We start from the raw sequence: 25,823 nt of genomic DNA, 5'->3' as shown, positions 1-25,823 counted from the left end.
ACATTATGCAGATCCTCACATTTTGCCCATTTTGTGTGCTTTATTTAACAATTAAATAGTTATCTAGGTGGATTAGTTTAAATATATTATTTAATATCCCATTAACATGAAGGAGGATTTCACACTAGACACTCACATTGTCTGCAAAATCAGTGATCATTATTGCCTGAAGTACTTTTAGGGTTACTTTTTAAAATGTATTGTTGTAACTAAGCTCTCCTGCTGCCCCTTTTTGAAAGTAAAAATCTCTGAAGCAGGAGAACCACTAGACAAAAGCAGCTGCTGGACTAAGCCATGTCGTGCTGGACCTCTGTGTCAGCTCTTCCCAAGACATTTGGGAAATTTAAGTATGAGTTATTCAGTGCTGGCTGGAGGAGCGGCCTTCCCACACAGCAGGATCAGAGGACATGCTGAAAACTGGGAAGTCAAAGTCTGTCATCCAGCCTGAGACGTTTGGAGAGCAGTTCTGTTTTGGATGGTTCTCTCCTCTCTTGAATCTTGGCAGTGTTGTCTACAGAACAATTCAAATTCCTTCTTTCCTTTGTGCATTTCAGAGGACAGCCCCTTCCACAGGGGGCCAGAGCCTCAGGCCCCACTACTCAGCACCTCTGGTCCAGGGGTGTGTGTGTGTGTGTGTGTGTGTGTGTGTGTGTGTGTGTGTGTGTGTGTGTGTGTGTGTAAAGCAGGAGGGTGCAAGGGGTATGTGAATGGGGGGTGGAGGTGTATAAAGGGTGTGTAAGGGGGTGTGGGCTGTGTAACGGGTATGTGTATGTGTAAGGGGCGTGTGTAAGGAGGGTGGAGGTGTGTAAGGGTGCTGTGTGTGTAAGAGGGCTGTGCGGGGGTGTAATGGGGGATGTGTATGTGTGAAAGGGGCGCGTAAGGGGGATGTGTGGCTCCTGCAGCAGGGGCACCGTAGCCCCGACGGCCGCCAGAGAGCGGCACAGGCGGCGCGTTGCGGGCTCCGGGTGCTGCGGCGCGGCGCGGCGCGGGGCGGGGCGGGGCAGGGCGGGGCGGCGGCTGTGGGATGCGCGCGAGGGGGCAGTCGCGGCGGCGGCGGCGGCGGCGGCACTAGGAGGCCGGGGGTGATGGCGGAGCGCGGGCCGGCGGCGGCGGGTGGCTCGGGGCAGCCCGAGGCGCTGTCGCTGGAGGAGATCCTGCGGCTGTACAACCAGCCCATCAACGAGGAGCAGGCCTGGGCTGTGTGCTACCAGTGCTGCGGCGCCCTCCGGGCCCGCGCCCGCCGCCGGCAGCCGCCCGCCGCCGGCTTGCAGGCGCCCGCCCAGCTCCGCATCTGGAGGGACGGCGCCGTGAGCCTGGAGCCGGCCGCCGGCAGCGGTAGGTCCCGGCCGCGCGGCCGAGGGAGGCACACAAAGGCGGGCGGGCACCGGGGGCGCGATGTCGCCTCTTTGTCTGCGCCGCGGCGCCCTCCCCGCCGGCCCCGAGCAGCCCCTCCAGGAACAACCCCGTCCCCCCACACCGAAGCGTGTAATCCCGTTGCTTTGCAGGCTGTGGACCCAGGGAACATCAGCTCAGTAATGCATCCTGTGTTTATTAATAGCGAAATGAATGTTATTGCCCTAAAACCTGGAGCCGGCAGCAGGGGAATGAAAAGAAAGCCCACCCCCCAGTAATGGCATCCTCTAGGGTACCAGGCACTGGCGCAGTCCCCCCCCCCAGGGTTTTAGGAAGGGTTGGGTGTTGGTGCTTAAAGTCCCGTAGACACCCCCTAGTCTTTCCAGTAGGGAGACTGAACGTTTGTATGTGCAGCCCAGCACTGGAATCGAAGGAAGCTTGTCATTGCGTGTCTGCCTGGAAAAAATAAACCGCTGGCACAGCCTGCCAGTCATCCAGGCTGGAAGGAAGAAATGATTGTGCCGAAACCCACATATACAGTGTGGCAGGCATGCTGTAATTCTCGGGTATTGTTTAGAGAAGTAGAAAGGAGACGACCCCTGAAAAATGCTTTGAGATGCTGTCCAGGGAAGCGTGGGAGGATGTCACCAGGAGAAAAACTGCGTACAGCAGCTGCTGGCAAGAAGGGAAATGCCTGCTCGGCCACACCTCCCTTGTGCCCCAGGGATCTCGAATCGGCGTTGTACATTGTTTGAGGTGCACTCCATTTCCTGGAGATGTTTTCAGCAATAGATTTTTTTTTCCAAACGGGTCACTTCTATATCTTGCTTTTGCCCCGCTTCTTTCTTTCATGGCTTTGCTTTTTTTTGTTATCGTGGTGTGTCTGCCTGTATTTTCTTCAATACAGCATTGTCTAGACTAGGATTTAAAGTGTGGTCTGAAGCTCTGGTCCTGTTGTAAGAATATATTAATTACCACTGACTGGATCAGACCATAGGTCCATCTTGCCCAGGCTCCTGTGTGTCTCAGCCGGGCTGAGCCGACTCAAAGTGATTTAGAAACTGCTCGTTCATCAGGGCGGGCTGGTGAACGGAGAGGCTGACAGGGTTTACTGGTTGTAAAAACTTTACTTACGTCGCGGGTGGCTGTGACGGAAACGGTCCGGTCATCTGAACAACATGAGTTGCTCCAGCTGGCAAGGCCAAAGCCAGCAAATCCGTTCGTAACTTAAGCCGGCGGGAAAAGGGTACGTCTGGGATTGTGTTCGGCGACGGGAAGAAGGATCGATAGGTGGTCAGTCTATTGACCAGCTAGCCACAAGTCAGATCTCTTTAGAGGCACTCTGCAGCATGCTCAAAGTTCTTCGACTTGGGCGGAAGTCGCGCTAATTTTTAAACAGCCAGCAAGCCAATTACTGGTCACCACGTGTGAATAATTTAGCACTAGCCAATAGTAGGACACGAATTTGCATTTGAATAGCGGGAACTCTTTGCACTGTGCATTTCTGTGCTGCAAAGGGAAAATGCATCCTGCAAAAGCAGCTGCAAATTGGCGGGAACTCTCTCCTGCACGCGGGTTCTTTATGCAGCAAAAACCCTCGCTGTGCAAGAGGCTCTCATGTGACAAGAAAATTCCATAGTGCCGAGGCACCAAAATCACTGGGTCGTAACATGCCCCCTTGCCGATGGCACAACTGGAACTTTCGACACATGAGCACATCATACGGCATCTTTGTTAGAGGATTCACTGACTTGGCAAAGCCTTCACAACCAATATCTATATCTATATCTATAGATATAGATATATATATATAGATATATATATAAATACATAAACAAATAACTTGGCAGACTGGTCTTTTTAACAAATTACAACATACAATAACTTTGAACACATAACAACAACTGTTGATCATCGTCTGATCAGAGAACATCCGCTTCGGTCCGTCTTCTCCTATAACAGACAATGTCAGTAAACACTTAACAAATGAAAATAGTGTCACAACAAGTCCTGAGCCGATGGGTTCTTTGCTGTCTCAATGCCTCCCTCGCAACCATCACTCTTTGGCCTCGAATGGACTGCAGTCTGGTCTCATAATCAGGTAGTTGTGGATTACCGCTTTTGCTGGGGTCAAACCTGTGAAGAAAACAGAATAACAAGACAAAACAAAACAATAAAGAATCATCATTGGTTTCACTGTGAGGATACTGGGTGAACGTCGGAACGGCGAGCCATCTAGTTGTGATGAACGATAATAGAAGGACGATCGGGCTTCTCTTCTAATTGGACAGAATAGGTATTGGGATATTGTCCCAACCGCTGAATGGTTCCTTTGTGAACTTGTGGATGAGACTAATGAGGGTGAGGTATTGAGATCCACACTAACTCGTCAGGTTGGAACTTGGGCTCCCAAGGTGGGGGTTTCTGGACATTAGCTTCATCCCATAATGGTTTAGCAGTGTTTAGTGAAATAAGGACGCCGTGATTAAATTTAGTCCAATTTTTAAACGTCCCTCCTCCTCTAAGGTGAAGCTGCTCCTTGTATAGACCTATGTGTCTCTCCACAACGCTGTTGGACTGCGGGTGGTACGGCAAATGAAGATGCCATGCTACATTGTGAAGACGAGCAAATTTATCCAGAGCATTAGAGTTAAACGGAGGTCCTCCATCGGACTGAATTTCATGAGAAGGTTGCCAGGTGGCAAACACAGCAGTTAAGGCAGCAATAACAGCGGTGGCATTGCTCTTCCATAAGGGAATAACCTGCAACTGTCTGGTCCCCAAATCAACCACAACCAGTCCTTTATTTGGCGGTTTAGACCCTGGGAGGGGTCCCAGCAGGTCTACCTGCCAAACTTTTCCTGCCTGAAACTGTGAAGAATCGAAAGCTCCGATCTGATGTTTGGTTTTATGACACTTCTCTTTAGCACATGTCTCACAGGCCTGAGCTACCCTCTCCCAATCACGCCGAGTCCCATATGAGGCCGGCTCTCTAAGGGTTCGACACCAACATTGATGACAAGCCCGTGATCCTGGGTGACCCCAATTTTCGTGAAGCCACGCGAGGAACGGATTTACTTCAGGACCGGAAGCAGATGTGATAGGCAAAACCACGTCAGTCCGGAGTGGATCTTCCAAAAGCTTATCAATAACCTCATGTACTGGGTCAGTATCCGGACGGTGGGACTTAGTGTGCCTAACTAACGGAAGGCGTACAAATCTAGTTAACGTCCTCCAGATGTTCTGCCAATCATTCAAGTGTTCGGTGGGAAAAGCTATGCCAGTAAGAATTTTATAGATATACTGCGAATCAATGGCGATAATTGGAACGGGGAGTGTATCGTCATGATGTGTCAGACAATGCTCTAATACCTTTAGGAATCCTAATAATTCATATTTTTGGGACGAATTATCATCTGGGTCGGCTTGGAATATTTCCTTATCGTGACAAGCTTTACAGTAGTATCCATAGCCTCCACCATGTCTGGAGGTTCCATCTGAGGCCATCCATGCTGGGGCTGAAGTTCCATACAGTGTAGGAACCTTTTCCTCATCTTCTGGGCTTGGATCTGGTACCGTGTCCTCCAACCTCCAACAATGCCAATTATAATGGTGGGAAAGTACTAGCGTATTCCAGGTCTTAGACTCCCCTTGAAAATGTGGGTCAATTCTTCCCGTGTCCAGCAAGGGTAACAATGTGGCACCAGGAGCGCGTAACGTCCCATGCCCCCTTGCTAATGGCTCCACCAGTTGTTCAGCTAGGAGAATCTTTCCCATAGCTCCATACCGATGTTGTGCTGCTTGAAGCGCTTTATGGGCCGTGTATACTAACTCATCGCGGGGGTTGTGCACGACAGCCCACACGTGGTTGGTGGTGAATCCAAGGGTTACGGTTAGTGACTCACCCAGATCGATGGCATGGAGTTGTGTACCTTTAACCGTGGTTAGCAGGCGAAGCAGATTCTGCTGATCCTTTTCCATCCAAGGTGTGGACTTTCAGGACTTGTCACGAATCTGTCGCTGTAATTTAGTGAGGAGTGCCAAATCACTGGGTTCAACATAATGTCGATACCAATTTAAATGACCCAAAAGCTGTTGAAAATGCCTCTTAGTGACAGGGTGGAATGTTTTTAGCGGATCGATGTTAGGACCCTCATGCGAGACTCCGTGGCGGATGGAACCGGTGTATCGAGTGCCAAGGAACGTAATGTCATCTACAGGATGTAGGTTTGACTTTTCCTCGTTGATTGTCCATCCCTCACTTTGAAGGTGAGCAACTAGTTGGTTTACTACACTGGCAACTACAGAACTATCATGACCCATGATGACAATATCATCAACATAACTCCAAATTTTTAATTCTTTTTCTGGGGGAAGAGAGTGCAAGGCTCGAAAATTCTTCAGGGTGTTATTCATGGCACCAGTGGCTAATGATGGAGCATTGCGATATCCTTGCAGACAAACTGTCCACCTGTACATGATGCCATCAATACACATATTTAGTATTCCCTCCGGGTCAGTTATTGGGATGGAAAAGAACATATTTTTCAGATCCAATGTGACTCCGACCCACTGACTTTGCTGGAACTGTGCCATCTCAAACATATACTGTGGCAGCATAGACGGATTAGGTTGTTGAAGTACCTGACACCTTTTGTTGACTTCTCTATAGTCCACAACCAACCGGGCTTCATTAGGCTTCCCAGGTTTCGCAACTCCCCATCCTGATGATAGGTAGGTGCTGGCTGTTACGGTCTTGATACAGCCTCATCGCTCGAGTCGCTGCAGAAGGTCAGTAAGGGACTGTTTTAGAGAATCCTTAGTTGGGATTGGCCGATATCGCCAGGTGGAAGTGTTACGAAGTGTTGGTCGATGCCAGTCCTGTTTTGGGATAATAATGGGTAATGCCCGTAGCACTTGTTCTTTAAGGTCAAGCGCTTTTATCCCCGGGATTCCTAAAATGTTGATGCCCCCTAGAACAGCCTCTAGGGGATATCGGTGATCCTGAACCCAAAACTTGACCTTCGTTGCGACGGCGATAGCATTAAGCCCTTGTACCTTGATCGTCTTGGTGGTCTTTTGATGAGGTATCATTGAGGTAATCACATTGGTCTGAGCTCCAGTATCGAGAAGGAAGAATACCTGTTGTTGGTCATCTGGATCGGTAGGGTTGTAAACAGTGAGTTCAGTGTATGGACGAGAATCAGTAGGATTGGGTTTGAATTGGTGAAGGCCGCCGGCAGAGCCGCCGGCCGTTACTCGTTTTTTGGCGAGTCCTTGAAATTAAATCCCAATGCTTCAGCCATGCTGGCCTGGGCCTTGTCTCCCAAAAGTCTCAATTGAGCCTTTGTTAGTCCAGAGTAAGTGAGAAGAAATCCGAACATAGTTCTTTCTTTCAGAGTTCTTTCCTTTGAGGTTCTTTCTTTTGGGGTCCTTGGAGGTGACCCCGATGGCTCTCGCTGAGGGGTATACCCTTGATGCCTAGGCCTCAGTATTGCAGCTAGGTACGCTGAAGGTTGATCCCTTATGTCATTAGAAGCTTCCTCACCTTGCTTCATAAGTGCCTGCAATCGTGGGAGATGGCCTAAAAGATTTCCCACTGGTTGACCTGCCATCGGGTTCAAGAAGAGTCAGAGTGTAACAGCATTCGCTCCTCTGTATACCTCCACGCAGGCATCTATAGCTTCCAAGGGCGTTGGAATTGCCCTGGGGTCCGATAGGTGACGATGAGCCCATCTCTCCTTACGCTGGACTGCTGTTAGTCCCATTGGATTTGTCCTTGGGCTCCATGAGAGATACGACACTCCAACTATAGCCAGGAGAAGTTGTTCTGCAGTAGCCTTTTGCGGGCAACCCTCGTGCCAGGTGTGAAATTTGTGGGTTACCTGTCCTAGCACAAGCGCCGGGAGCGGGATAGGCCAGTGGGCACTGTCCGTGACCACATTCAAATCAGTAGCGCGCCCTCCGCTCCATGCTGCTTGTCGTGTCAGGGCACTCGCTTCTTCCTTATCCAGAGTGTCGGATCCAAATTCCACTATCAGTCTTCCTAACCACATGGCCAAGGTTTCTCCCGGCCTTATTTTAGATTCTTTGCAAAGCTCTTGAATCTCTGGTCTGGTGCGTGTGCGTGAGATGATAGTGGTACGCATAGCACCATCTTCATCTGCAACATGCTTCGTCACAGCTATCGGGTGAGCTGCGGCAGAGAGAGGGTTAAATTCTGTATCTGGGAGCGTTGGGTATATTCCTCCTCCCATCGCCCCCTCCCCGTGGTAAAGAGGCGTGGCCGTTGGGAACGACGTCACCTCAGGGGGTGGAGTCACTAGGCGGATCCCTGCCGGGTCTTCCGAAACTCCGCCCCTCTTTTCCGGGTTCCCCGGGTGGCTCGCGCTTCTTTCGGCACCATTTTCTGCTAACAGCATCATGCGGCTGGCACTGTTAATAAATGCTGCTCCGGAGCCCTTTGCTGTCCGCTCCAGCGACTCCTTACCCGCAGTATGCATCTGAGCCTCCAAATTCGCGTATTCCCTTAGTAGGCCCGTTACTGCACGGAACAGCACATTTATCATCTTTCCCTTTTTCCATTTAACTAGACCCCACTTCGGCTTGTGACGGCCCTTAGTTTCCAAATCCTCCCGTAGCTGAACGAGGAGCTCATGGCCCCGTGACTCAGGCACCAAATCCAGACAGTTGAACCAGTCCGCGGGGGTGGGTTCCCCCCCCTCCTTTAAGTATCGGGTGCATTGGGTGAACTCCTGAGCAGGGGTCAGCTTTTCTGCTTTCCGCACCTTCACCCCGGCTAGGGATATGGTTGATGTTTTCTCCGGGGGCCGATAATAAACCCGGTCCCTCCCCATTATGCATCCGAACTCCCCAAGGGATAGCTTTGTTCTCCATTCTTTCACTATGGCTTCTTCTCTTTTTACGGAGAAGTAACCATCAATACTTCTTTCCTCCCCTTCTACCGCCTGGTGGTAAGCGATATGCGCCTGTAGATCATTAGCATTCTCTACGTGGCGGTTCCCGGTGCGCCAGGGGCAGCACCTGATTAGGTTCTTCTCCATCACCGTGCCCTTTAATCTCATCCTCGTCGCCATGTCTCGGCTGGGCTGAGCCGACTCGAGGTGATTTAGAAACTGCTCGTTTGTCAGGGCGGGCTGGTGAATGGAGAGGCTGACGAGGTTTACTGGTTGTAAAAACTTTACTTACGTCGCGGGTGGCTGCGACGGAAACGGTCCGGTTGTCTGAGCAACAATGTGAGTTGCTCCAGCTGGCGAGGCCAAAGCCAGCAAATCCGTTCGTAACTTAAGCCGGTGGGAAAAGGGTACGTCTGGGATTGCGTTCGGCGACGGGAAGAAGGATCGATAGGTGATCAGTCTATCGACCAGCTAGCCGCAAGTCGGATCTCTTTAGAGGCACTCTGCAGCGTGCTCAAAGTTCTTCGACTTGGGCGGAAGTCGCGCTAATTTTTAAACGGCCAGCAAGCCAATTACCAGTTGCCACGTGTGAATAATTTAGCACTAGCCAGTAGCGGGACACGAATTTGCATTCAAATAGCGGGAACTCTTTGCACTGTGCATTTCTGTGCTGCAAAGGGAAAATGCATCCTGCAAAGACAGCTGCAAATTGGCGGGAACTCTCTCCTGCACGCGGGTTCTTTATGCAGCAAAAACCCTCGCTGTGCAAGAGGCTCTCATGTGACAAGAAAATTCCATAGTGCTGCGGCACCAAAATCACTGAGTCGTGACACTGTGTTGCACAGTAGATGCTGAAAGTGACTTTTGACTTTAACCCATCAGATTTAGCTTGTATTGAACGTGGCTGGCCTTGTCTGCACAAGTCATCTTAAACAACTTAGCATGTGTCACCTGTGTACTGTCCTACATACATTGTCTTTACTCTTTTAATTTTATTCTAGAATTGTTTTCCTTTTTTTTGTTTACAAGTTTTTTGTGGTTTTTTTGCAATGTATTCCTTTTAGCCACAAAACATGTGGAGACTTCATTCATTGATTTGCGTTAGCTATGTGGGCTTAGTTCTTCGGAATTTTAGTATACAGCTGGCAGCCCAGGATTGGAATAAAATGGTGGATGGGCAGGATAGTCTAAGAGGTTCTCAAACTGTGGTTTGCAGACCACCGCTGGTCCACAAGCTCCATTCAGGGGGTCTGCAGGAAGGTTACAGAACTATTGAGAATATCTGTACTTGTAAGGTAAGACTACTGGTATTAAAATATGAGTTGTGTGCTTTGATTTGTAGAAAAGAAAAAAGTTTATTAAGTGGTCTGCCAAGACTCTCAGCTATTTTCAAGTGGTCTACGAAAAAAAAGGTCAATGCTTCTCCTTGCTATATAATGGAAAAGGGGAAGATTCTTGGGGATCCCTACTAGAAGTCTGTTCCTAGACCTGCTTACTAGCTCCATCTTTTATCATGGTCTCTAGTTTAAAAAAAAACAACAACTCTGAAACCTAAATCAGTGGTTCTTAACTTCATTAGACTTGAGGCACCCCTCGGAAAATGCCAGCTCTTAGTTTTCAGGGGTGTAAGTTGGAGCTGTGTTGGTCTAAGGCAAGGGTAGGCAACGTTTTTTGGCTGAAGTGCCGAAAAACACCAGAATGCCTACCTCAGACGGTGCCAGAGTGCCAGCGTGGCTGAAAAACAAAATGAGGGCAAGGGGTATGTGGCAGGATGCCCTGCTTGTGCCCCTTGCCCCCCACCCAAAGCCCCTGCCCTGTGCCCCCCAGCCCTGCTGCCCTGTGCCCTCCACCCAAAGCCCCTGCCCCCCAGCTCGGGCTCTCTGGCTGTCAGCAGCTACCCTGGCTCTGGGGAGCTGCTGGAGCCCGGGCTGGTCCCAGCTGCCTGCTGGGAGTAGCCCGGGCTCCAGCCTGGCAGCAGCTCCCCAGAGCCAGGGCAGCTGCAGCTGGGAGGCTCCGCATGGGTGCATGCACCCGCACGTCGGAGTAGGTGGTGAGGGAGGGGCCTGAGGCAGTGCAGCTCCGGTCTCTCCCCTGCTCCCAGCACAGAGGTGATGGCAGGCTTCCAGAGCCCAGTGCAGTTGTTTGTAGCCAGCCCGGGGTCTGGGCAGCTGAAGCAAGCAAGCAGGGGGCAGGCTGCAAACAGCTGCGCCAGGCTCCACATCTCCGGCATCAGCTCTGTGCTGGCAGCGACTGCACGGGCACCTCGGGGCGGGCTGCGTTGCCCCTCTCTTTGTCCTGAGGTACCCATGCTCCCCAAGGTGCTGTGAGAACCATTAGCCAGGGGAGATAGTGTAGTTAGTTAAAGTTTATTGTTTTATGTAGTCAGTGGTACAGAAAGGAATGAAGTGGCTAGCACCATGTTTGGTCATCCTTCACTCCCCTACCTGAACCAGGCACCCATTTACAGCTGGGTTACTTGGGGCAGCTGTAAGTGTGCCTGGGATGCTGCAATGCCTTAATTGTGCCACTAGATCACCTGGCAGGAGTCTGCTTAATTTGAAAAAAAGCAGTATGTTCTGTTTCTGTTTCTCCTGTCCACCTCATATTCTCCACATAACTTTATGTTTCTGTGGTGGTTTCATAAAATATGTCCTTCCCTCACTTTTCTGAATTGTGTAAAAGAGGGAGAGAGAGTGTGTGTGGATGTTCTTTCTTGAGGCTCTGTTTTCAGGTACCCAGCTTGATAGACTGCTGCTTCTGCCCCATAGCTTTCAGAAGCATCAGCAACACAAAGACAAAATGTCTCTGTTCCAAAGGTTAGCAACCTTTTAAGGCTTCAGGTTGAATTGACCCAGTTTGGGTCAGAGGCAGGTAGGTGGAAGGATGGTGCTAGGACCCGGTCACCACCATCACTGCTTTTCCCTGCAGTCATGTGGGGAGAGCACTGGCAGCCAGCTTTGCATCAGGGTAAAGTCCTGTGCTGAAGCCCTGTGTCCACAGGCTGGATCAAATGGCTCCAGGGGTCACAGGTTATTGACCCCTGCCATGGTGTTCCATTGCTGTTCATACTCTTCTGATTATTAGCAGTGAAAATTCACAAGTCTCCTAGCTTCACTCTTCTTGTGGCATGGAAAGTAATGAGCAGTAGCAGAGGCACTGGAGCTGTTTGTCTGCACACTTAGGAAGACAGATTTGGAAGATTATTCTTACAAGCATAAGACTTAGAAATTTACCAGTTCTTAAATAAAAGCTCAGATTCTTTAGAATTTGACAGTATTTTTCCAAACCAGCTTCCTATTGCAAATGGGATCTTCATTAACAGCTGTTTGTCATTAACAGGATACAGAATATTTTACAAAATAAGTTAAAATAGTTTTGGCATATAGGGCAAGACTTAGCTTATTCTGTTTCTGACTGCTTCATGGCTATGTGTCTCAAAATGGGAATAAAGGATCTGATTTGTAGCTCAGTAGCCTTTCTATTGCGCCGTATGAATTTTAGATTAGTCCAAGCGTTCCCTATCATGCAGTTTTGTGTATCAGAGACCATCAGCCTTTGCAGAAAAACAAATTTGAATTTAGGCCCTCTCAGGTGAAAAAAGAAAGTGATACTCAGGTGGGGTATTTTTTAAATTTTATTTGCATATCTTATTAATGATTTAGTATTTTTTAGAAATGTATTTTTAAGAGATTTCCCACTGGATTTGGGGTGGATAAAGGTAGGGATATGGGATCATAGGAAAGCAGGGCTGGAAGGGATCTCACAAAGTCATCTAGTCCAGTCCTCTGCTCAAGGCAGGATCTTCCTTGGTTGAACCATCCTAGCCAACTGTCTGTCTAACCTGCTTTTGGAAATTTCCAGGGGTGGATATTCCACAGGTGCTTAGGTAGCCTGTTCAAATGTTTCACAACCTTCATGGTCAGAAAGTTCCTCCTAATTTCCAACCTCAATTTCCTCTGCTGCAGTTTGAGTGCATTGATCCTGGTCCTGTCTCTTGCAGCCACAGAGAAAATTCCCCGTCTTCTCTTCCCTGGACTAAATAACTCTTGTTCTTTCAGTCTGTCCTTGTAAGTCATACTTTACAGCTTCAAATTTTTTTTGTCACTCTCCTCTGGACTCTTACCGATCTGTCCACATCTTTCTTGAAGTGTGGGTCCAAAACTGGATATATTACTCCAGGTGAGGCCTTATTAGTGCCCAACAGAGCAGAAGAATCACTTCCCTGTATTTGCAAGTGCCACGCTTATTAATACAACCCAGTGTTCAGAACTAAGGCTCTACCTTATTCATCTTTACATCTGTAGTGCACATTACCTATTAGTCCAAATTCCTTTTAATACAGTACATTGTTTTATTTGGAGAAGTATGGACCTATCTGATTATTGTCTTTAATTAATACTTTTCATATCCTGTGTTCAAATGTCATACTTTAAAACTGTTCACTAGTTTTCTAGCGAAATAACTATGTTAAGGAATAAAATGTTGGAATTGATCTGTAAAATCTGGTCATTTTAATTTTTTTTGCAAGAACATACATGACTAGGTTGATGGTTTTGTTAGTCAAAAGAAACAAATACTGGATGCTGGTTTCTTTTTTTGTAAACAACAGAATCCTGTGTGTATGGGCAAATAAAGGAGTTCCCTGAGAATTGTATCTTTGGGTAGTGAACATTCAGGCTTTGTTCAGGATTGTGAAGAAGGATGCGATCAGTCATGCCTGTCAGGGTAACTCATGCTAATGCAACAGCAAGTGCTGAGCTGCAGCAGTATCATAGAATTTGCTTCAGAGATGACTGCAAAGTGCTTATTTTCAAAATGTGTTGCAAATCTCCTCATTTAGCCAGAGCTGAAGAGTAGGAAGAAATAAACAGAAAAAAGCATTAAAGATGAATAAATGAATTTAGAAGAAACGAAGAACAGAATTACTGGTCACCTGATATGAATCTTAATGACTATCTGGCATGTAAATACCACAGATGCATATCTGTCCTAACTATCCTTGAGTGTAGTTCAAGGCAAAATTCTAGAACAAAGTGCAGAATCTGTTTAACATAAATGGTGTTTTACCCTTGTCCTCTCCTTCCTTGTTTACTATTTATCTTTACCTAGAATGCAGCACTGGATACAATGCCAGCAGAACCTCTGTTTATTTTGGTATAGGGATGTGATTTGCTACTTATAAATGCTGTTGTAAAATACCAGTTCTTGGATATTTTTAAAATCTCAAGTAGTTAAGTTCAGGTGACAGTTGCATGAATAATAAAACTGCACAAAAACTGATGCTGAAAGTCTAGTAATATATTCAGCACAAATAAGACTGCTTCTCAAAAGTAAATTGTTGTCATAGGCAACCAGCAAGTTCTAGCTATTAAAAATCTTGGCTACATGTTCCACGCCTATGAGACGAGCTTTGGGATGGAAAAATATACTCTGGAAGCTTGCAGTTTCCTATATACACTCAGGGCCAGATCCAAATTAGGTATCTAAATACTGATGAGTTAAGTACCTGTTTAAATTCCCCTAATGTTATGGCTTAAAGGGATAACTGATCAGTGATAACATGCATCTACCAGGGACCAGCCTCTGCCTGTATTCACTTGTTCTCCTAGGGGCAGCAACTGACTGGGAAAGCCCCTCACCCATTACTGCTGCCGCAGCTTTACAGAGCAGTTGGCAGGGCTTGCTGCTGCTGCCTGCAGCCAGCCCTGGCCCCTAGGCAGCTGTGTTGGCAGCAGCAGCAAGCTGGAAAAGCCCCTTATCCACTGCTGCTGCCGGCAGGTGGCTGCCTGGGGGTGGGCCTGGCTGCAGGCAGCAGTAGTGAGCCCTGCCACAATCCCTGTGAAGCCGAGGGTGGCAGCAGCAGGCAGGACAAGCCCCCTCACTTGCTGCTGTCACTGGTGAACAGCTGCACTGGGTCTGCAAAGACCCAGCCTAACTTGTTGCTGGTGGCAGGTGCATGTGAACATGCACCTCGGGGTGGATGGTGGGGAAACTGCAAAGGGCCCAGTCCTACTTGTGGCAGCGCAGTCCAGGCCCCTTCCCTACCATCCAGCCTGAGGTGCATGTGCATCTGCTACTGGCAAAGAGCCAGGTTGGGGGCTCTGTGGACCCTGGTGCAGTTGCTCGCAGCCTCCCTGATGTGAGCCATGATGGGTGGCAGGGGCCTGCCTGGGCCCAGTGGCTGTGGCAGGTGACTAGGAGGCTGCAAGCAGCTGCCCCAGGGTTTGCGGAGCCTCAGCCCGGTTCATTGCCAGTGGCAGGTACATGTGTGCCTCGGGGTGGATGGTGGGGAGGGGCCTGGGGCTGAATTGGCATAGGAAGGATCAGGCCCCTTGCAGCTGCCCAGCTGCATCCATGTAGTACTAGGTACTAACCCCACTTCCCCTCCTCCTCGCTGCTCTCTCTCCTTCCCTCCTGGTTTACCCCACTGCCTTCAGAGGCACCACACCTCTTCCTGTCCACCTATTCCTCCCTCCCTCCCTTTCCCCACAGGACTGCTCCCTGCCCATGTTAAACAATAACTGGCAAGGTATTACTAGTTATCAATATATGACTGTTTAAACGTTTAACAAGGCCAGTCTATAGCAGTCAAGCATGAGGACGGGCACTTTTACAGAGATTCCTCGCCCTCTCTTTTCCTACAGAGAATGTGTTTTTTCGTATGGAACAGTGTTGTCCCTGGCTGCTGTTTTCCAGTCCTCCAACACTTGAGTGGAATGCAAAGAGGAGAATTACTGGTGTGTTTGGGGGGGGGTTGTTCTTTTTTTACCAGAATTCACCACTATGCAGATTTTTGTCCTGGAAATCTGCCACTGGATCAGAGGCGTTATGCACAGAGTGACTGACTGCTTTCTGGCTGTCTCACAAAAAGATCACAGGATTTAACTCCAGAGCAGCTTTTGGAGTCTCCCCGAGATGAGGGTGAAGCATACTGTTAAAGAAAGGTTTCTCTTCTGTCAGCTTCAGTGACTTGTGTGTCCTTTGTGTGCCTGGAGATCACAGGGGACTGTTTAGGCCTTATAAATTTCAGATTTAGGTCATATATTATGAGAAATATTTTTCATCCATCAGGATTCCAAAAACTTTGCTGATAAAAAATATCATAAAAATATGATAAAAATATTCATTTTTTAAACAAAAGACAAATTTGTATGAAGGCATTTTGCTACAACATTGTTAACCCTTTGAAAGAGAGTGGATCAGAACGGCTTTAAATTTACTCTTTTAGTTCAAAAAATTATTGCTGCTTTACTGTTTAAAAGTATATTAAGAAAAATGAATCATCAAAGCATAAATTAACATTTCATTATTTCTGACTTTTAAATTTATACTCTAATGTATCCAGAGTTACAGCTTACTACTGTTTATAGATAGCAAAGTTTGGTATCCATTAGCTTTGTCCTATAGTAGTCCTTCATACAGTAATAGAATTGGTAAGAGTTATAAACATGATTTTTAGGGATGTAGGGAGTGAATGGAGCGGACACTAGCCAGAAGTGAAACGTCCAGAAAGTACTTAATAATGAATTTATTTCTATCTGCTTTTTTTGTTAAATGGTGAGAGAGGTGTAACATGTTTGCATCTTATTTATTCTTGGTTTTTCACTGCTGATGTGGTTGTGCTGATATGGGTGGTAAGTTGGAAGGGGTCCAGTCCTAGTTTACAGTGTTGCATCCTGTTCTCAAGTTTGTATCCCATGCACAAACACCAATGGCTATGATTCCCGGCATCAACAAGGCTGGAAGGAGAGAGAACATATAAACAGAGAAGGAAACCCCAGGCTCAAGAAAAGAATCTAACTGGCACTTGTAAAATCTAGATGCAAGAAGATTGATCAAAATAAGGGTGACCATGAAATATATTTGCACCAGCATATGTAACCAAAATGCAGGGTGTAATTGGTGAGGGAATGAGAGTTAAATAGTAAGCAATCTAGTTTATAGACAAGGTCAAAACGAAGCACAAAGGGCAAAAAACAGTCGTAAGTGTAAAGAAAAGATATACTGAAAGAAATTGTGAGGGTCAGATATTGTTGGTTCATCATAATTTCAAGATTACACTAGGTGTTATTTAATATGATTTTGCCCAAGAATTCCCAATTCGAATGCAATAAAAATAAGAAATAAAAACTAGGGGTGTACCAATAAAGCTTTTTGGGCCAATACCAGTGGCTGATTATTAATGAGCCATATTGGCCAATACTGATCTGATTGCCGATATGCAGCCCGGCAGCTTGGAGAGCAGCGTCCGGCTGGTAAGTCTGTTGGCAGGAGTGGGGGGGAGCAGATTGAGGCCCCCACGCTGAGGAAGGAGTGGGGCTGGAGCTGGGGCAAGCTCTGCCCAGCTGGAGCAGGGTGCAGAATGGAGCTGTAAGTGGCTCATCCAGGGAGGTGGGGGTGGACACAGGTCTCACTGCTGTGCTCATCCCTGGGGCAGGCATAGAGGGTATGTGCCCTCTAGATCTCTGTGTGGGGCTAAGGGTTGCTTCTGCAGGTTGGGGCTGGAGGTGGTGCTGGGCTCTTCCTGACGGGGGGAGAAGGGGGCTGGGCAGTGGCAGTGTTGGGAAGGGGAGTTGAGGAAGGACCCACCCTGTAGCCCCAGTCCCAGCACTGCTGCTGCCTGCCCCTAGCGCAGCCCTGACCCAACATCCCCCCCCCGGGAAGAGCCCGACACAGCCCCCAGGCCCAGCCTGCAGCAGCAGCACGCCCTTGCTCTGCATACAGAGTGTATGCCTATTCTGGAGCTGCTCCTTCCTCTCTGCCTCCCCACACTCCCTGAACCAGCTGCTTATAGCTCTGTCCTGTGCCCTGCCTGCTGGGCAGCACCTGCCCTACTCCCTCCCTCACTGTGGGGGCCTCAATCTGCCCCACCACCATGCCTCTTCCCTTCCCTCTGCCCCTTCACTCCAACAGACCTACCAGCCAGATGCTGCCCTCCAAGTTGCCGGGCTGGCTATGTGATTGCTGTGGCTGTGCACGTGCACACATTATTTATTGGTGGCATTATCGGCCACATCAGCCAAAAAAGCTGATTATCAGTAATGTCAATTTTCTTTTTTACCAGTGCTGATATGATATAGACCGATGTATCAGTGCACCACCAACAAAAAACCTGTAGTAAATAGAAAAACTGGTGGAGTTACTGTTGTACTACTGTCTCATGTAGGAGCCCTCATCTTAGATCAAGAACTCATTGTAATACATGCTGTGCAAATGCAAAAAAATAGCCTTTGCCCAAAAGAGCTTGAGATCTAAGACTAAAACAGGATAGAAGATGAATAGGTGAGGGAGTACAAAATGACATTGAGAATACTAGTTGTCATGATGGGTACACACCAGTGTCAAGTATTTTGGAGGCATCATGAAAAAGTATAAAGTTTTTAGGAGGATTTTGTAAGACAATTAAGTAGGGACTAAATGACATGTATGGCATTTAACTGGGTTTCAACCACAATACTGAATGCAGGGTGGAAAGTAGAGTAGACATAGGCTGTTCAGGGTGGAAAGTGAAAGTGATGGGCTGATGGTATAGAGGAGGAGAAGCTAGTGGACATGCATCAAAGAGACAGCCTGGGAAATTGTTTTTTGCAGTAAGATTCTGAAAGGATACTAGCAGGGTAAGTTTGACATTTGTCAAGGCCAGAGAGACAGGTTTTGCAGTAGTGGAGAATGAGATGAGAGGAATAGAACATCCTGGGTATAAATCAGGTAGGAATTAATCTTATTAATTTAGGAGCATAGCACAGGAAAGCTTTCATATATTTCATATATACAGAAAACTAGGTCTCCCTCCCTCCCTCCCCCCACCCTTTATTTATTTATTTTTGCCTGGAGATACATGCCTAGCAGAATTTGCCTGAGAAAGTAAGAATTTAAGTTACAAACAAAATGTACTTGATCCCTAGGAAACATGATTATAAAGCACATGAGCTGTCAAGGAGCTATGGAACACAGGAAGGATTCCATGGTTATTGAAGACAGAGTATTTGTGTGTTGCAGGAATCGGGACAAAGACAAGTGACTAGTTAGTACAATACCATATGATTAAATACCATAAGAATTTGTCATCATCAGCAATCCCTTGATTCAGGGATGATCTCCTCCATAGCTCATTGATGGGATAAATAATTACATAGGATAACATGGTTAAGTTCTCTGGGAAGAAAAATTGTTACCTTTACAAAAGTCTAAGTAAAATGTTCTAATACGGCTTCTCTTCTAAATGAGGTAACAACATTTGTTTGATAACAAACATCAGGATTCAGTTATAGCCGTACAAAGTTGGAAAGGAGATAAAAATTCAGAATAATTCGGGTGAACCTAGCTAAGTGGGTTAGAGTGGAATTGGAGAAGCATTGCAATTGTTATAAATTAAAACAAAACCATGACTGTTTGGAAAATCTCATAGTGAGTGAGACATGTTGCTGTTTTTTCTTATAGGGCAGCAATCACAGTTTGCTAGCCTCAGGCCTTCAGAATGCATTAATTGAATTGGAAAAAATGAGAGCATACACACTTTGATAGATAACTTCTTGGTTTGTAGTTTTGAGAAGGAAATTGATTGTCTTTGGATTGACTTTTGACCCTGAAATAAGTCTTAAACATGTATATAAACATGGGTATTGCTTTTGGCTTCTTAGTGGGTTGTCTGCATACAGATTCCTAATATACTTTATTTATTTCCAGTTGCAGTTACTCTCACTATCCTGTCACTGTTCCCTCCTTGTCCCCTACTCTGTTTGCTGTCCTCTGTCGGTTTTATTTTTTTTTCTTCTAGGACCCCTTTTAATAATATACTTTCTCTGTTCCATATGCAGCATCCCAAGTCAGTTTTCATACCTTACATTCCTTCTTCCTCAGATTTTTGTGTCCTGTTCCTCCATCCCCTGCCATGTTCTTGGCTTCTTCCTCCCCCTGTGTACTCACCTGTACCGCTATTTTATTCTTGCACCCATGTCCTACACATTATTCTATCTTCCCTGCACCTCTGATTTCTTGTCCTACTTTTCAGCAGACACTGCAGCCAGCCTTAGGTCTCAGTGTTACCAGCACTCAATATTTTATTCCATATCTTGTAATATTTGGTGTATATGATGTTGTAGTCCTGGATTCACCAATTACATGAGACTCTTCATTGGGTTTTTTTAAGTTTTTAGTCTTCATAACTGCAGAGTAAAGCTTAATGTGAGTACACCCTAAAATTTCAAAACCCAGAATGTTAACAAATACTTGATATTATTTTTAAAAATTCTCATATTTTCGGTTGAACTCTTGATTTTTTTGAGAACTAGGGGTTAACACATTTGAATCCTAGATTCCCCAGCACTTCTGTCTGCCAGTCTTTTCTCCCAACCTCCATAAAGCCATAAAGTTTAAATAGAGAGTACGAGAGGTGAATATGTTGCACGAGGGCAGCTTTGCTTCAGCTGCCTTGGAAATAATATAAATTGCCTGCTCTTTTTAGTATAGGGCATCCCATCTTCCAGATGTAGCCATAGGAAAATGACATTAATTATTACTGAAAGCAAGCTGTGGCTTCAGCTTTATGGGTAGTAATGGGATTCAGTGGCTGATCAGACTAAATGCAGAATTTAAATAAAAAAGCAATTTAATGTGTAACTAAAAATATCCAAAGTATTATGAGCAGGGGTCTGGGTTTTCCATTTCTTGCAGAAAAACAGAAAAACTCCCACAAATTTTCCCCTTCAACTGAGAGAAATACAGAGTTTTCATATTAATGGAGAAACATGCGGCTTTTCTGCTTTTGCAGAGCTCTCTGTAGGCTGGCAGAGTTCCAGCCTGCAAGGTGCTGGGGGGAGTGCGAGAAGGGTGGTCAGGCAGGGGGCGTCATGTGCACGTGCACACTTACACATGTGCGTGGCTACCAGGCAGCCTAGAGAGCAGCTCCCGCCAGTAAGTCTGGCAGGGGGGAAAGGGACTTGAGGCTCGCATAGGAAGGGAGGGAGTTGGGCAGGACTGGGGCTGAGACTGCTGTCCAGCCAGGGTGGTGCATGGGGCCTGGGGCTGGAATGCCCTGGCAGGGAGTGGGATGGAACCATGGACAGCTTGTCTGGGGATGGCTCCCCACCTCTGCACACATTCCCAAGGGGGAGGCACGTGCCCCCAGATCTGTGCGCAGGGTGAAGATGGGTGTGGGCTGCCCACTGCCCTAAACCTAGTGGGTGGGACCCAGCATAGCAGGGCAGAGTGAAGCCGGATGGGGAAGCTTGTTGCCACCACTGCGAGCCCCATGCCGCCCTGGTGAAGTACCCCCTGCCTGCCTGGCAGCAGCAGGTTGACAGCATGGAGTTGTGCCCCTTGCTGCTGCTGGGTGGGCATGTCTTGACGGTGCGGAGTTCCCAGTGGCGGCAACAAGCTTCTCCACTCAGCCCTGCTCTGCCCTGCCATGCGGGGTCTTACCCATTGGGTTGCAGAGGCCTTGGGGGCAGGGCAAGGAATCCGAGCCTGCAGCGGGAAGCCTGCAGCAGGCAGCCCACCCCCATTTCCATGGGCTCTGCTCTGGCCATTGCTGTTGTCGGGGCAAGGGAGCTGGGCTTTATGCTCCACTCTGCCACAGCAGCCACTGCTGCCTCCCATGGATGACAGCCTGGGCTTGGGTGCTACTGTGGGTGGCTGTGGACTCTGGTCTCTGGCAGAACTGAGGGGATGGGTGGGGTGTGAGGGGCCTGGATCTGTGTCCTGGTGAGTGAAGGGGGCAGGGGGAGCTCTGATTTTTCCATGATAAACCCCCCCAAAATCAAATATCAAAATGTCTAGATACTTAGAATTTATTTTATTATAGTGATTGAGGCACTAGTAGGCTTCCAAATTGCTTTAAAATTGTAGATATACCAATAAAACATTGTGTTCAGTTGATCGATCGATCTATCTATTTGTAGATAGATAAATATAGTGGCATTTAATTTCAATTATGGGTTTTAGGTTTTTTAATCAGAGAATTTGCAGTTTTTAAACAGAAAATCAGGATCCCTGAGAGACAATTGTGAAATTTGGCAATACAGCAATTGTGCAGTCTGGAATATGATAAAATGTTAGAATAAATATGCATATTTGGTACATAATTAGGTAAACCAATCAGTGTCATGAAGCAGTTAATAGCACTGGAATGTTTCTGATGATTTGCAGAGGTACTGTGGAAATACTGAAGAGGTTTGTTTTGATCTCTTATCTCATCTGTCCTCTAAAATGTTATTGAGTTGCTCTTTCACCTGTTAATCACAAACTTGTTGTGGTATAGGCATTTTGTTCCACACCTGCTGTGCTCATTACTTGTTCCACTGTAATCATTGCAGAATGTTGTCCTATCTATGTATAATATATCTATAACATTATGGTTTGTGTGTGTGAAATATTCTGCAGTTATGCTAGAACTGGCGAAGAGCAGAAGAATATTTGTAATTTACTTGAATGCTTCTGAATCTAATTATCCACTTTAGATTTGTTCTTGTGTTGTAACAGTCCTTCAGAATGTCACTTATAGTTCTTAATTAGCAAATAATCTTGCACTCCAAGTTCCAGATTAGCTACTTTTTGCACATGTAATATTCTTTAAAATCCGAGATGAATATTTAGGCATGTCCCTGCAGTGAGCTTAATAGTGGCAGATCCTCACATCTGCATGACTTAATGATGAATCAGGGCCTAAGGATAAGAGGTGATAAGTGAAAAGGGGCCAAGCAGAAGTTCTGAAGCTACAAATTGCACTTTTGTTGCAGCAGTTCTGTGTAGTTGACAATATCCATGTAATTATGGTGTCAAGGCATCAGCATAAACTTTTCTATTTTAGTCACCTTTGGAATAGTGGAGCATATATGGTTTTATAACTACAGCATAGTCTCTTCTTTACAAATATCTTTTTCAAATGTGGTGTTATTCTGTGCTGTGATCATGTAACACATTGTTCTCCATTTGATTGGTTAAATGGTTGTTTTTGTTTGTAGAAAGTTTCCCATCTGATGTAGTTTAAACAGGATCTGTTAATCCCTGAAATGGCTTGCATATTAATCACACTGCAAGGATAATTTTTTTGATTAATTGGGCTCATTTTTTTAGTACTAAAAAAGAAGGTGGGGGCACTATATTAAGTATGCCACTCAGAGATTATATGTGCAGATAATTATTTATTTTTACCCTTTCACATTAATCTAACACTTGAGCTTCTGAAGTGTGTCGCTCTATATAAATGCTTGATGTACTGAAATCGTATTGTTTCTTCTGGTGGCAAAGGGTAAAATACTAATAATTGCAACTGAATGAATTACTGTTTCTCTCATGGAGATTTCTTGAAGTGAAAAATCCTCTAAATTTTGCACTGATTTTTCTTCAAGAAGTTGTGAAACACTAATAATGTACACCTGCGTCTTAAAACACTAAAACAAAAGCAAACTTTTAAATGTCTTTCATAGTATTTACTGAATAACATTGGCTTCTTACTGCTGCAGTCAGTATTAGTCTTTGCTTAAGGGAAACGTTTAACAGCAATAAGGAGTTTGTGATGGGACCATAAAAGACCTAGTGTACTTAAGCCTTGGTGGTATAACAGTGTCAGTTTAGAAGAGCTGACCCTGTAGGGACAAGATTCTGCTGTCTTGTTTTTCAGAATGGGCAGTAGGATGGTAGATGAAACTTATATATTGGTAAATGGAAGGTGATATGCATCAAAGGGAAAATGGAATCACTCCTATACTTACAGAGCTTTTACCCAAAGAACCTTGTCTGCCTTGATTTTAGCAAGGCTTTTGATACAGTCTCCCGCAGCGTTCTCACAGGCAAGCTATAGAAGTACGGGCTGGATGAATGGACTGTAAGGTGGATAGAAAACTGGCTGGAGCATCAGGCTCACAAGGTAATAATCAATGGCTCGGTGTCTAGTTGGCAGCCAGTATCAAGTGGAATGACCCAGGGGTCAGTCCTGGGGCTGGTTTTGTTCAATGTCTTCATCAATGACCTGGAAGATGGCATAGAGTGCACCCTCAATAAGTTTGGAGATGACACCAAGGGGAGTAGTAGATATGCTGGAGGGTAGGGCTAGGATTTAGAGTGACCTACACAGATGGGAGAATTGGGCCGAAAAGAATCTCATGAGGTTCAACAAGGACAAGTGCAAAGTCCTGCACTTAGGATGGAACAGTCCCATGCACCAGTACAGGCTGGGGGCTGGCTGGCTTGGCAGCAGCTCCTTAGAAAAGGACCTGGGGGTCACAGTGGAAAGTAACCTGAATATGAGCCAGCAGTGTGCCCTTCTTGCCAGGAACGCTACCAGTGTACTGGGCTGCATTGGCAGGTGTGTTGCCAGTAGGTCCAGGGAAGTGATTATTCCCCTCTATTCAGCACTGGTGAGGCCACATCTGGAGTACTGTGTTCAGTTTTGGGCCACCCACTACAGAAAGGATGCGGACAAATTGGAGAACCCAGCAGCACCATGGGGCTGCAGGATTCAAAGGAGGATGGAGCTAGACTGTTCTCAATGGTGGCAGATGACAGAACAAGATCTTAAGTTGCGGAAAGGGAAGTTTAGGTTGGATATTAGGAAGAATTTTGTTCCTAAGAGGGTAGTAAAACACTGGAACATGTTACCCAGAGAGGTTGTGGAATCTCCATCTTTGGAGGTTTTTAAGACTTGGCTAGACAAAGCTTTGGGTGGGATGATCTAGTTGGGGATGGTCCTGCTTTGGGCAGGGGGTTGGACCCCCTGATGTCCCTTCCAACACTAATCTTCTATGATTCTTTGAATGCTTCCACTGAGTCCATATGAGTTGAGAGAGCTTAAGTAATTTTGGAGAGCTGTTGCATTGGATCATGAGGGAGTTGATGCAAAATATATTGAGTTCATGGTAGTTGAAAGTACCTAAATCCTTTTGAGATTGAGCTGTGCAAGGGATGTAATAGGACAAAGAGGTCCAGCTCAACTATCTTTGTGTAATATATACAATCATGTATTTGCAATTCCCATCTTGGGGCAAAGGAACTCTCATGTATAGTAGGTGACTGCTAATTTTGTGCAGAACTCAGGAAAAATTTTCCCTTCACCAACATCATGGATGCTACTCGCTTCTGTGTTTTTGGGATATTGGCACCACCAAGGCTGTGAGTTTTTTACTCAGGTGTGCTGATGCTCCTGCTAGCACTCAGAAAACCCAGAGGTTTGTAGCTAGATGGTCTTGCTTTTCTGTTCTGGATCATACTGGTTGCTAGAAAGATCAGATTGACAGGGACTGTAGACCTTTTTCTCCTTCCTCTGTAGTGTAGGTTGTGGTCCTTTTGCCCAGCATAGTCATTCTTAACAAAGAGGCTTGGGCACCCTGGGATGCAGCCAGATTTCTTGGAGGGTGCTGTGAGGTCTGAGGAGATAAATGAGATGTGAAGCAATAAGAATAGGCTCAGGCTTTTCCCTTCCTAGACAATCCCCTATCCTTGTTTCCTGGCTCCTGTCAAGTAATATATACATTAGTTTTTTTTAATTTGGGTGCTGCTCAGTTCACAAAAGTTATGGAGGGGTGCTTAGTGTCCAATGAAGGGGTGCCTCATCCAGAAAGATTGAGAATGACTGGCTGAGGATCTTTTGAGCCCATACTACGTTCCTTTGAATATAGGGCACATAGGGCTCTTTAATTTGAATAAAGAAAAAGAATAAGAAGCTCTTCTATGTACTGCACAGGTTGTATCCTTGTAAATGTGTCTTTATTTTCTGTTTTTATTGTTTTCTTGAATTCAGCAGTGGGAAACGGGATAGGGAGGGGGAAGTGGTGGCAGCATTCACACCGCCCTAGACTCCAGAGCTGTGCTGATAAGCTGGTGAGTTGAGAGCTTGCTGTGTATGGGCAGAACAGCTAAGAGGGAGTGTATTCTCAACCCCTCTGGATCTGCCAGTGCCTTTGTCTCTTCTGCTTTTATCTATGGCATGTTAGATGCTGGTTTTGGTGTTTTAGAAACTGTGCCTTGTAGCTGTGTGTGAGAGTTGGAAGTGGTGGTTCTGAGGATTCCTTGAGTACAAGATGCCTGCAAAAGCAGCATACTGGGTGAATGGACCAGGACACCCCTTCCAGTCCTGTGTTCTGTCTGCAGAACTAATGTGTTTGACTCAGTCTTATACATTTAAAAATTCCTTTTTTCTGTTGTGAAAGCATTTTTTTTTCAAATGCATCTGTATGGATAGATCTTCCTTTCTCAGTATTTTGGGGATGAATATTTGCTTTGGATACTTATTACTTGAGTGTGTGCAAAATACTGTGTAACTTTAATAAAATTCAATGTTAAATGATAGAGTTATAGAGAAGTAAGGCTGGAAGAGGTCATCTACGTTGAGCCCCTGCCTGAGGCAGGATCATCCCTATCCAAACCATCTCATACCACCATAATCTAAACCAGGTGTTCCCAACATTTGTGTCCAAGGGCTCATTCGAATTTAAAAGAAAAAGCAGCAGGCACCAACATGAATTTAGCTGGTTGGTTTCTTGTGGCTGACTCAAGGTAACTCCTGAATGTGTGTGTGTGTGTGTGTGTGTGTGTGTGTGTGTGTGTGTGTGTGTGTGT

The 25,823-nt window shown here is 46.2% G+C and overlaps 1 protein-coding gene across 2 annotated transcripts in view; it reads left to right on the top strand.

The window, feature by feature from the left end:
- The first annotated feature begins 1,047 nt into the window (after window positions 1-1,047).
- Window positions 1,048-25,823, top strand: part of SPIRE1 (spire type actin nucleation factor 1) — a 201,546-nt gene continuing 176,770 nt past the window's right edge. Inside the window, exon 1 of one of the 2 annotated variants that reach the window (XM_019490406.2) lies at window positions 1,048-1,335. In XM_019490406.2, coding sequence (XP_019345951.1) covers window positions 1,086-1,335 — 250 coding nt within the window. In that variant the 5' untranslated portion in view covers window positions 1,048-1,085. The remainder of the gene's footprint in view (window positions 1,336-25,823) is intronic. The other variant, XM_014606609.3, reaches the window with a different exon arrangement.

The sequence above is a fragment of the Alligator mississippiensis genome, chromosome 3 (assembly GCF_030867095.1).
Source record: "Alligator mississippiensis isolate rAllMis1 chromosome 3, rAllMis1, whole genome shotgun sequence".
Lineage (NCBI taxonomy): Eukaryota > Metazoa > Chordata > Crocodylia > Alligatoridae > Alligator > Alligator mississippiensis.
Note: the sequence above shows the minus strand (reverse complement) of the source record. Positions and strands in the feature narration are given on the sequence as shown.